The 12200-nt window shown below is 39.6% G+C and overlaps 1 protein-coding gene across 2 annotated transcripts; it reads right to left on the bottom strand.

The window, feature by feature from the left end:
* Positions 1-5093: 5093 nt before the first annotated feature.
* Positions 5094-9217, bottom strand: ARL14EPL (ADP ribosylation factor like GTPase 14 effector protein like). Of its 2 annotated transcripts, XM_027652521.1 has the most exons (5): positions 8966-9217; positions 7312-7431; positions 6104-6229; positions 5766-5905; positions 5094-5399 (listed from the first exon to the last, which is right to left on the bottom strand). In XM_027652521.1, exons 1-5 carry the CDS (start codon positions 8990-8992, stop codon positions 5177-5179), a joined length of 636 nt encoding a protein of 211 aa, XP_027508322.1. In that variant the 5' UTR covers positions 8993-9217; the 3' UTR covers positions 5094-5176. The 2 variants fall into 2 exon arrangements, with proteins under 2 accessions (XP_027508322.1, XP_027508321.1); XM_027652520.1 differs by lacking the exon at positions 6104-6229 and having other exon boundaries at positions 8966-9171.
* Between the last annotated feature and the right edge of the window lie 2983 nt (positions 9218-12200).

Here is a 12200-nt window from a genome sequence, read left to right as displayed (position 1 = left end):
TCTCACTAAGGCCGACTAGAGGGGAGAGGATCACCTCCCTCAACCTGCTGCCCCACTCTTCCCAATGTACCCCAGGATACCATTTGCCCCTTGACCACAAGGGCACACTGCTGGCTCATGGTCAGCTTGTCACCCACCAAGACTCATGGGTCCCTCTCTGCAGAGCTGTCCTTTAACAGATTTGCCCCCACAACCTGTGCTGGTATTTGGGGTTATTCCTCCCCAGGTGCAGGACATTACATTTGCCCTTGTTGAACCGCATTAGGTTCCTCTACACCCAGTTCTCCAGGCTACCAAGGTCCTACTGAGGCAACAACAGCTTTCAGGTGTACCAGCTGCTTCCCCCAGTGTTGTATCATCAGCAGCCTTATGTAGGGTACATTGTATTACTTCATCCAGGTTGTTGACAAACAAGCTGAGTAAGACCGGACACAGTAGTGATCCCTGGGAAACACCACTGACTACAGGCCTCCAATTGGATTCTATTCCACTGTCATGACCTTCTGAGCTCTGCCATTCAGCCAGTTCTTGTTCCACCTCCTCTGTCCATTCAAGCCACATTTCCTGAGGTTACCTACGAGGATGTTATGGGAGACACTGTCAAAAGCCTTGCTGAAGCTGAGGTAGGCTGCTCTCCCTGCATCAACCCATCCTGCCATGCCAACTTAACAGAGCTGCAGCAACTGTAATGCATTTGTTGTAAATGTTTGTCTAAGAATATTTGAATATTTATTCAGAAAGTATCAATCTATATTTCTTTAGTCCATCTTTTTTTGGTTTTCCCCCTGAAGTGAATCAAATCTGTATTCTACCCTGGTGTGGACAGATAGAGAGAAATTTCAATCTCTAATAGGAGATGTTTAAAAGGATCACAAAAATTGGCTGGGAAAGAGTTCAAAGTGTATTTTTTTAACACTTTAATAATGCAGGGGGATTGAATGGCACCTCGCCATATGCAGAAGTCCATTTTAAGCCAGGAGGAACTGTTTAGTGGTTTTGGGCTGTGACTGTATCTTTGGAACCACAGATCTGACTTCTCTCAGGATTGATCATTCTTTGTTGCTTTTAAAGCACTGAAGGTAAATTGAATACCACGTGGTTTACTGGAGTTACCTAACATTAAGTCCCATTTGGACAGGAATCCCATAATACTTTTCATATAAAATTTGAGAACTTTGGGAAAAAAGATTTCCATTTTCTGCCTGTTGTTTTACAGTTCTATTGTATTCCTAGTCTGTGTTTCAGAAGTACTGTTATACAATTTTTAATTGTGGAACATTTAATGAAGGATTTGTAAACACTGAGCAAGAGAAAATCAGCATCATTTTTCCCATTTATTCACAAAGAAGCAGAGATAGGTAAGAGAGTGGGGGCCTTGCTACAGCTGGCTAGCTAGTCAGCTTTGTGCCCCAATATAGCTTTGGTCTGCCTTATTCAAAACTCCCAATGCTTAACTTATCTGATAAAGCCTTGAATGTTTGTAGTCTTTAGCAAACCTTCACATCTTAAAAGTTGTACTATTTAATGGCCCTTGCCTTTGCCCCTTCTGAGCCACATGCTAATACTTTTATTAGTATTTCCTTTAAATTGTCCATCGTTTTAGAAGCAGCTGTAAGTATCCAATGCAATATCAAAAGACAGGTATTGTGGTTTTTTCCTCAAAGCTGTGTCAACTTCAGATATAGAAAAGTCAGAGATTCTGGCTCAAAGCCTGACTCAGGGCAATGGAGGCAAACAACAAAATGCTGTGCATAGCTCTTATTTGATTTTCTGAGTTTTCAATTTGTAAATAGCAGGAGATGCACAGTGCAGCCTTTGGAATCAACAGGTTTCCAAAAAGGCAATGCCCAATAGGAGCCTAGTAGGGGAAGAACTATCTTTATCTACATTAAAAAAAAACCCACACATGTGGGAGCACACTATTCATTTCCATGAAATTGATTGCTTTGTAGTAATAACATCTAATAAAGCAGAGGGTGAATATCTCCTTCCAGATAAACAATGATTGTAAGCAAGGCAAATACAGTGGAAGACACATTAAACAAGCTTAATCAATTTTTAGGGAAGAGACTTAGTGACAGTATCTTAGCTAGGGAGTAGTTTAATATGTATCTGTACTCTCATCATTCCTTAAGCCACAAAGAGATCACTGGTAGCCTGAGCAAAGCAGCCACATGAACATGGAAAAGACAGGTAAAGTAAATTCACAGCATCACAAACTGTTTAACTTGCATAGTCTAGGGAGGGATAGAATGGGGAGAGAGAAAAGGACTAACAGACCTTATAGAAGAGTTAATTGATCTGATTCCCCCTATTTTAAACAGTTTACTAAAGCAAACTTATTCCCTAGGGAAAATCATATTCTGTTTAGACTGATTTATAAGGTGTAAGATGATCTGTTGTCATCTGGAGCATAACTAGTTTCACAAGAGACTAAGAAATGTTCTCTGTCTTTTCTCGTAAGAGGTTTTATTTAAAACCACAATGTTGTGCACTGTGGCATTGTGTAATTACCAAAAAAACTATCAGATATGGGCACTGTGTTGTTATTTGTATCTACCACTGACTTTCACAATCCACATACAAATATGTATAACATGTTTTTTTCTTACCCATTTACATCTGCCTTAGTAGGGATTATACTTGTGCACTGTCAATTGATCATTTGGAACTGAGGAAAAAGTTAGCAGGACCATTGCAACAACTCAGTCATTCTCAAACCACAGAAAAACTGCCTCCGTCACATCCTTTTAATTCTTTATGCTTATCTTGGCTCTCACCTTTGTTTTTTTCAGGTTTTGTTCCCCATTTTAAGGTTGCACTAAGTGTGTTTGTGATGGAGTTCTCTTATACTTTGCATTTGGCTATGACTGAGTCACAATCCCTTTTAAAAACCACAAAGTAACACAAATTAATTCAATGATGAGATTTATATCAATCTGGGTTTAACCACATTACTCAAAAAATGTAACATCTAGCCTTACCACAGGAATCCACATGAGAAACTATTTAGGTTTTTGCCTTTAAGTGGAAAGAAAGAGAAACTAATTCAAACCTGTCCATTTCAGATCTTGAGGTTATGTCAAAGGAATGCTGCCATCTTCCTGTTGATTTAAATCCACTTCATCTTCTTGAAGAGCTGTTGGTTCCATCAAGTCAAGAATGAGTCTATGGTACATCTGGAACAAGAAACCAATCCCTAACTCCCCACTCACTGGCAGGATTTCCACTTACCTTAAGAATTTTAGCTCAGAGATGATGTGGGCTCTCAGAAATCAAAGGATACTTTGGGACCAGTGAGGTATATGAGAGAATACCACTAGATCCAATTAACAAGTGTTTTAACTACCATAGAAGATATTATTCCTATGAATTTCTTTTTTTCTTTTTTTTTTCCTTTTTTTTTGTACAGGATGTTTTCATAGAATCATAGAATTGTTTAGGTTGGAAAAGACCTCTAAGATCGAGTCCAACTGTTTATTTAGCAACACTGTATTCACCACTAAAGTATGTCCCCAAGTGCCATATCCATATGCCTTTTGAATACTTCCAGGGATGGTGATTCCATCACTTCCCTGGGCAGCCTATTTCAATGTCTGACTACCCTTTCAGTGAAGAAATTTTTCCTACTATCTAATCTAAACCTCCCCTGCTGCAACCTGAGATCATTTCCTCTTGTCCTCTCACTTGTTACCTGGAAGAATAGGTTGACCCCCAGCTGGCTACAACCTCCTTTCAGGTAGTTGTAGAGAGTGATGAGGTCTCCCCTGAGACTTCTTTTCTCCAGTGTAAACAACCCCAGCTCCCTCAGCTGCTCCTCATCAGACTTGTGCTTCAGATCCTTCACCAAACCTGTTGCCCTTCTCTGGACAAGCTCCAGTATCTCAGTGTCTTTCTTTTAGTGAGGGCCCCAAAACAGGACACAGGATTCAAGGAGTGGTTTCACCACTGCTGAGTACAAGTGGATGGTCATTTTCCTGGTTCTGTTGGACACATTATTGCTGGTACAAACCAGGATGCCCTTAGCCTTCCTGGCCACCTGGGAACGCTGTTGGCTCGTGTTCAGCTGGCTGTCAACAAGCATCCCCAGGTTCTTTCCTGCCAGGCAGCTTTCCAGGCACTCTTCCCCCATCTTCATGCAGTTGTTGTTGCCTTGGAGCAGGAGGTTTTTTCCACAGAGAATGGCCTCTTGTAAGGGAGAAAAATGTTGCCACATTCAGAGTTGGGAGGGTCTTCTGAAGAATAGGAAGGACTAGGCCCAAGGAATGATTCCCCTGCTAGCAGCATGCTCATGGAAATCACTTGCAACCATCTGCAGCCTTCTCCCCTTTAAGATCCAAAGGGACTTTCACTCCTCAAAAAGAGTGTGAGCACCCATCATGAATGAAAAGACCTACCTCATAAGACTACTGGGTGTAAGTCATGCTATTTGAAATCTCATATCTTGCATGGAGAGGAAACTCCTGGAACTGAAGAGACTTTTCTGTCCAGAAGGAAAAAATATACAATCTGTTTAGCTGTATAATTACTGACTGGTAAAGGTTTAATGTGCCAAACGCTGTAAAAAAAGCAAGTGCTGACTGAACATGCTGGTTTCAGTCTTTTAGCCTGGGCAGCAAGAAAGAAATACAGTTGTTTCCAATCTCATCTGCTTTAGATACAGAGGAACATGGAAAGTACTGAACAGTGATACAGTTTAAAGAACAGTGATACCTCAAATGACTCCTGCCTCATCTACACAAGGCATGAGTGCATCAAAAGGAAAAGACACTCAGACTGGTCTTCATAAAAGAAAGAGCTGTGTCACACATGTGAGTAAATGAACAAGCAGAGAAATCAGCAAAAAACCCTTCATTACAAGTAATGTGGTTCATCTTCCCAGGTTAAGAAAATTATCTTTCCACAGCAGTCCTGATACCTTTAATTTTAGAAAGTCAAGATTTAGAAAGGACTGGCTAGGTGCCTCAGCAGAGCTCACAAACATGAGGAAGAATGGAACATACACTTTTACTCGATGGGGAAGGTTAAAGTTTGCTAGATAGGCAGCAATAAAGAAGCACAAGAACCCCTGCCAGGTACTTGAGTAGAGGCAATTCATAAAACCAAAATTTACTTTAATAAAACGTGACAAAAAAAAAAAAAACATTGCTCAGACATAAAAACTAACAGAACGTAATCAGTCAGGGACAAAAAATGGCAGCACACTTATCACATTCCCAGCTTCAGTCTCAATTGTATCATAAACCCATTTTCTATTACAGCGACATTCTGGTCCACATTTGTTTGAATTACATTTGGGGCAAGGATAGAAGCAACCCAGGCAGTCCATTTCCAAGCAATCACACAAGTCAATGTCGTTACAAAGCAGCTTGCCATGTTTGTCATACTTCTTTGTAAATCTGTGAGAAAGAACAAAAAGTGATTCTTAGAGAAAGTTTCAACACATTCAGAGACTAAACCAAAAAAATGTGGACAATATCTGAACAGGAACAAGTATTTACTCTTTAACAAACTCACAGCATAATGAAATACCAGCACTATATCCTAATTGCAACCACCATTAGTAATAAAAGAAGAATGCCAAAGAAGTATATAAAAATTCTCTTAAATCGCACAGAAAAATCTGGTATTCCCAACACAGCTTTCATGTGTAATTAGAAATCTCTCTGCAAAAAAATAATGCTTTGATTAATTTCATTTAGATTCAGTAAACAGCATACTAGCCCTTTTTTAAAGTAAAGTATGTAATAAATTAGCAATCTTACTTGGACTCATAAAAAATATTTTGCTTCATCTGTGACATGCATGCTTTCTTTTTCTGCTGCCTAGTTTCAGGATTGAAGTCAGCTAGCTGAGGTCCTGGATTTTGAAAGGCTAAGCATTTTAATTGTTTCTCAAGTTTTTGCTATAAATAAACAACAGAAAGTTTGTAATCAGTACAACTGAAAAATATATTTATTAGCTGCTAAGTGTCCTCACTGGCTTTTGAATAATATTAAAATTAATATTCTTGATAAGGTACACAGGTTGGAAAAGGAAGCAATTAAGATCACATTGTTTAAAATGTTTGCTTGTCTAACTGTTAATTGAGTATTCCTTTTACCAACTGTGCATCCTGACAGGAGATGGAACAACCATGACTCTGAATACATGGCTCTGGTACAGTGGTATGGAGTTTACAAGTTGTCTTGTGAGAGGTAGATTTATATGTTTTGTTCTTCAACTTCATCTATAATGTAAAAACAAGTACTATGATTATAAGCATCTCAAATGGATTCATTCTTATCTTCACTGTTCCACCAGATGCCTAGAAATCATCTCTGTTCAAACAATGTGGGGGGGCAAGGAAAATGTCTAATATAGTAAGGATGCATTTGCACAGATGAGAAGTACAGAAAAAAAAAAACCAAACCAAAAAAACCCAAAAAAACCCCCAACCAAACAAAAAAAAACCCCACAGTATAATTTTCTGAGAAATAGGAGGAAGCATTTTCCTGCCAATTTTATGGACTTTATGTTTGAAATTAGCTGAAACTGCTGAATACTTTTGGAAGTTAAAACATTATATCTACGTATTATTATTCTACTTAGCCTATGTATGTTAACAGTTGTGTCTAAGGAAGCAATTTCCCCTTGGACAATGACTGTAGACTTTGACCATACGCTTGCCATTATAAAGGCACAAAAATACATACAAATTTATCTTTTCTCCTCTTAGGTAAATGCAGTTGCCTTGCCACCTATCAGCTGCCCTGGAAGGTATCATTCCTTTCAGAGTCCACAGTGATTTTCCACAAAAAACTGAGCACTTTCATTGCTTCTCATGTGGAAAGCAGTGGTAATTCTGTCCAATCTGCTGACACAGTGATTTAGAATATCTGTACACTTGAGTGCAGTTGTTTTTGAGGTGGTTGATGCTGTACACCTTCAGTTGCACCCCCTGGAAAACCTACAGAGCAATCTCATGTACCTACATTGTTCGGACAGTTATGCTTTGGAGTCCAGGGTAGACATTCAGCATCATCACTCTCCATGACCATAAATTAGGCAATTTTAAGTTGGAAACAAATAATAAGCTATGGAGATTGTCCTCCCTCTAAGATTACTCTCCTATTTCCCTATTTACAGTTTCATTTGAGCTTAGAAGTGCTCTTAGCCCTCTGAATCACTGCACTGCAAACTTGATTTATTTCACAGTTGTTATTACTGATATTTCCCTCTTGACTCCAGCTTTTTATTTTTGTAACGATTGAAGAAAGTGAAGGCAATGGTAATTATCTTGATAATAAAATAGTACTGGAGAAGTCATACCAGTTTTTTGTGTCCTATTGAGCAGGTCTTAGCAGAAGAGACATTTTCTTCTGCAGGTGTTTCCTGGGAAGAATGGCTTTCTTTGCAGTTTTCTTCCACAAGATCGCTCATTTGACCCGCCTTGTGAAATACGTACATATGTGTTAGACATATAAAATAGTATACACAGACTTGTAATTTAAGGTTCTAAGACAAGCAGTTGATATCCATACTAGGCTTTTATGGATTATTGACCAAGAGTAAATTCAGAACAAAATGTGGCTCAGTAACAGCCTTGATTTTAAAACCGTGCTACGATAATATAACGAGCATATACAAAAGCTGTATCACCCAAGACACTTCGTAATTCCTGAAGCAAATGCCGGAAAATCCTTGCCTTTAAATGACCCAGAAATCGAAGGGACGTTGCCCCGTGTTTCTGCCAGGGGGTGCGGAGCTGTGTCCACACGGAGCACACGGCGGGAATGCCGCGGGGCCCGCAGTGCCCGCGTTCACCAGCAGGTGACACTGAGAGGCCGCGTCCATAGCAGCCAGGCTTCCCGGCGGATTCAGTTTTCTCCCTGAAGATTTCAACCAGCGGACCAGAAGTAAGCTTTTAAATCTTGGCTTTTAAATCTCATTTAGATGTTTCGCGAAACATCTAGTATTTTAAAAAGAAATAAAATGTGTAACTTGTAGGTTTAACAGAAAAAAGTGCATTTCCCTGCTTACAAAGTACCCAGGGAGGACCACGGGTTCTGTAAGTCTATCCCGCAAATGTCGTCCATCACCTCTCTGCTGTCAACACAGAAACGGTGGTGGCAGCTGTTCAGGATGGATGATAGCTACTTCTTTTTACCCACTTTGTGAACATAGTTAGTTAAAACTTTTTATGCAATATATGCAGTTCCAGTGCCCCAGATTTTAACCACAAACACAACCAGAAATATTTAAGATTTTTGGAGTTCATCCAACTCTTCCCCAGTTGCTGCCCAGTTTCTCCCATTAGCTCTGAAAGGTAGCACAGTGGTCTCTGTCAGTTTACTCTGCACTTCAGGATTGCTGTCCAAGCCCTGTCCCAAAGATCTTCATTTCACCACTGTCAAAGTGCCAGAACCTCTCTAAGAGAAACAGGAGTCCAAGCTCTAAGTTTCTTCCGTCGCAGCCACTTCCTGCAGTGAAGTGGGAATAGGAATGAGAAGGGAGAGATCTTGTAGTAACAGGAGGGAATTTTTTTTTTTTAAGAAGTGAAAAGAACAGCCCTCAGCCTGTTTCGGAGGGGGTTTCCCTTTTTCCTCTTCAGTGGCCTGAAGAATGACAGATGTGGCACCATTCACAGTATAACATCACTTTTAATCCTGGGACTTGGGTGTCATTTCAGGATTAGAAAAGGAAATCTATTATCAGGCAGTTAATATTTGCTGTATGGGGGAGCTGCATTCCTACTGGAAATTTGCTAGGGGTCCATAAATGAAACAAGAACCACTCCAGAGAAGGTGAGTATTGCTCTTCATTTGCACCCAAGTTGAAGTCCTGGTAAGGATTTGCTTCCTACGTCTCCTGTTATGTCCAACCATACATTGTTAAAGCACTTTATGAGTACTCATGATCATCATCCATGCCTGTCATATTACAGTATGCACGGTTCAGGAGCAGAACAGCCATCAGCAGCTACCAGTGTAAGCAGGCAGAATTCTTGCATGTCCTCTGCTGTGTAAAAATTCAACTCCTTTGGCAACTAGGTTCTAGCAGTTATCTGGAACCAAACACCTAAAATCAGAGGCCGCATTTTAAATACTGACAAAAAAGAACAAGTGTCTTGTTCCAAATATGTGTTCCCAATGCCCTTGCACCTCAGCAAAAATATCCTACACAAAGAACGTAGCACATTTCTGTCTTCATATACACTGTAAATATATAGTGTTGAATTTTAATCACAGGAACGATACCAAAAAAATGAAGTAGAATATGACTAGGAAAGTGCGCAAATTTCAGAAATTAGTGAGACTCACAGACTAATTACCTTCCGTAGTGTGTTCTGAAGGGGGATAGGAAAATGAGGGAGACTCAGACATCCACTATCACGTTTGCAGAACCTGATTATCCAAAGGAAAATATTCTTGATCCTGAAACAGAGGGGTTTTGTCTACTGCTTTTGGGTTGACTGTACTGATAATCCAGGGGCAGTGCATTTGACACTCATCTCTTCCATAATAATTTCAACTCTGAGGACAAGCATCAAGTGCACTGTTTCTCCACCAAAACCTGTGTTCTCCCACGCTTTTTGCATACAGCAAGTACTTCTTGGACGTGATCATCCACAGCTCAATATCCCGCTGTGGCCACAGCATATGGCTAAGAACCAGCAATTTCAGCAGAGCCTTGAAACAGCTGACAAGGCTAAAAGGAGATTAAGGAAGGAAGAAAATCAGAATCTGTGCTATATTAAAAGAGTCTTACCCATGACACAGATGTTTCTGCTCAGAGAACAGATTCAGAAGATGTTGGGATTTGGAAGGAACTGCATTTGCTTATGATAATCATATAAGAAATATTTTCCTGTATCTGCTCTTTCAAAATTTAATATTCTATTTATGATCCTTGCAGATTACACAGCTAAATATTTCAGCTGACGAGTGGATCCCTTCCAACACAGAATATTCTGGGAAATCTGAAATGTGGTGACTGGCATACTAGACACTTCAAGCTGCCTGATATCAGCAGCCTTAAGCTAGTGTCTCTGCAGGGCTTGCCAGAGTGAATGGACATTGTTTTCAAGTTGTATTTTTTTGTGTCACTGGAGAGGTTCCATCTGAGATATGAAAGCACGTTCATCACCTTCACCAGTGCAAGATAAGATGTTGTCCCTGTGGTTTTAATCTCCCTATTCCCACATGGATTTAACTGGCCTATTGCAGCAGTCCCATCTTCCTCACAGCGTAGTTCTGCAGAGATGTCTGTGGGTTCAGGAACCAGCACTCAGGTTTGTGGCACATTCAAGTACACATCTTGGAATTTCTATAGGCCATCTTGTGCCACTCAAATTAAGAATGGGAATATATTAATCTTAGGATCAACTAAGCTGTAAAGGCGTGGAAAGACCATTTACCATCTAGTCTGTGCCTTCTCTCAAGCCCCAAATGTGCTTGTATGTTCAGAAGACAGCCTTGAAGTGAGCTAGGAAACACAGATTAGATGAAGAAATAGGTCTCATCCCCTATAACTCAGCTGGTTTCCCAGAAAACTGACAAACATGGTGACAGAGCAATGGCCTATTGTGTGACAGGATCCAGAGGAGCAAATACATCCCTCCCCCAGTAAAATAAAACAAATCCTCATGAGTTCTCCCTCTCAAACCCAGAGACTTTCTGTTGTATCTGTGAAGGATCCTGTAGCTGAAGTGTAAGAGTTAATTATAACATCATGTGCATCTTCTGGTTGTCATGCAAGAGGCAGAAGAGACCTGCCAGACTTACCTTCTGAAAACATGCAGTTCTGAAGGGTGTATATTCAGTTCAGAGCAGCCAACATGAGAGATAGGAGGTTCTCCTTAATTTTAGATTGTACTTATCAAGGAGAGGGGATGGCACAGCGTAGATTTACTGCTGCACAGTAAGTCCCAGAGTGACTGAAACAGAAGACAAATAATCAAACTAGAGCTCCCCAGAGAAGAAGGTTGAAGACAATACCAGGTAACTGTCTTATAGGACCTCACACTTTCTGTCTCATTAATTATGGCTTTTAAATAGTACTTAGCACAAAGAATGGAAATAGAGAAATTCTATAAACTGGAATGAGTCCTCATTTCTCATTTGCATCTGTGAAAAACAGAGCAAATGTATTTCTTAGCACCTTTTTTTCCCCTTAGAGCTAAGTAAACAAAAAACCTGTAATAAACCACTGCATTTTTTTAATTTTAAGTTTTTTTAAAAACAGAGATATTTTTAGAACATGGATGAAGTAAAGAAATGTTTTACCATTCTTGACAAAATGTTCTGGATTCTATTCACTGTTTCCAAAAGTCAATATATAAACATACTCCTCGATAACTAAAGTGACATGCAACCTCATGGTTCAGCTTGCTGCCTTTCAGGTTTATTTTTTGCACTAGTGCAGACAACTCAGTCTCCTCCTGATCCCTCTAGATGCCAATTTTCAGCATCCTACAATCACTAATGGCTCTCATTATGCTTCTCTAGAACACACCTTAATCCTAACAAGCACCTGAAATTGTCAAGTCATATAAACTCTCCTGTTGTGGCTTAGACAAATAGTCCAGCATGTCCTTTTATCTTCATCAGCTGTACCCACCGATTCTCTGAGGTATTTCACAACTCAGTCTGAGGGCAAGAGATTTATTATTTACAGTACTATTTTCTTTCCCTTCGAGAACTTTTAAAACCAAAAGCTGATGTAGCATTCTAGCAACAGAAGTTAGTTAGGTGATGTAAATGCGAATAAACACTCCTTCATTTTGTTCCACAGTTTGTTGGGGGTTTTTTGCTGTGAAAAACAAACAGAAATCCCTCAAGAGAAAAAAAAAATCACAATCTCCAAGGTACTCATACAACAACAAGCCAAAATCAAAAATCCTACAAGTGGTTTTACTGTCATATATTTTTCCAAGGTTCTGATTTCTTCATATTCTACATGAGGGAGAAAACAGGAATTAACTCTATCAGTACACATGTTACAATTAAACTATCTTATGCTTAATATTTTCTTCCATTTTACTAAGTACACGTGTATCTGACCTTTTCCTGAATTGTTTGTGCATGAGTTATACTTGTTTATCATGGCATACATGATAACACACAGCCTTCAATCAGCTCAAAGTAGCTTTTACTGGGTGGATGTTAGGCTACAGGGATGCACATGTACAAGGATTAAAATCTTAGTTGGCATTTAGA

Source organism: Corapipo altera, unplaced genomic scaffold (assembly GCF_003945725.1).
Source record: "Corapipo altera isolate COAL_440 unplaced genomic scaffold, ASM394572v1 61286, whole genome shotgun sequence".
Taxonomy (NCBI): domain Eukaryota; kingdom Metazoa; phylum Chordata; class Aves; order Passeriformes; family Pipridae; genus Corapipo; species Corapipo altera.
This window is presented reverse-complemented; position numbering and strand designations above follow the sequence as displayed.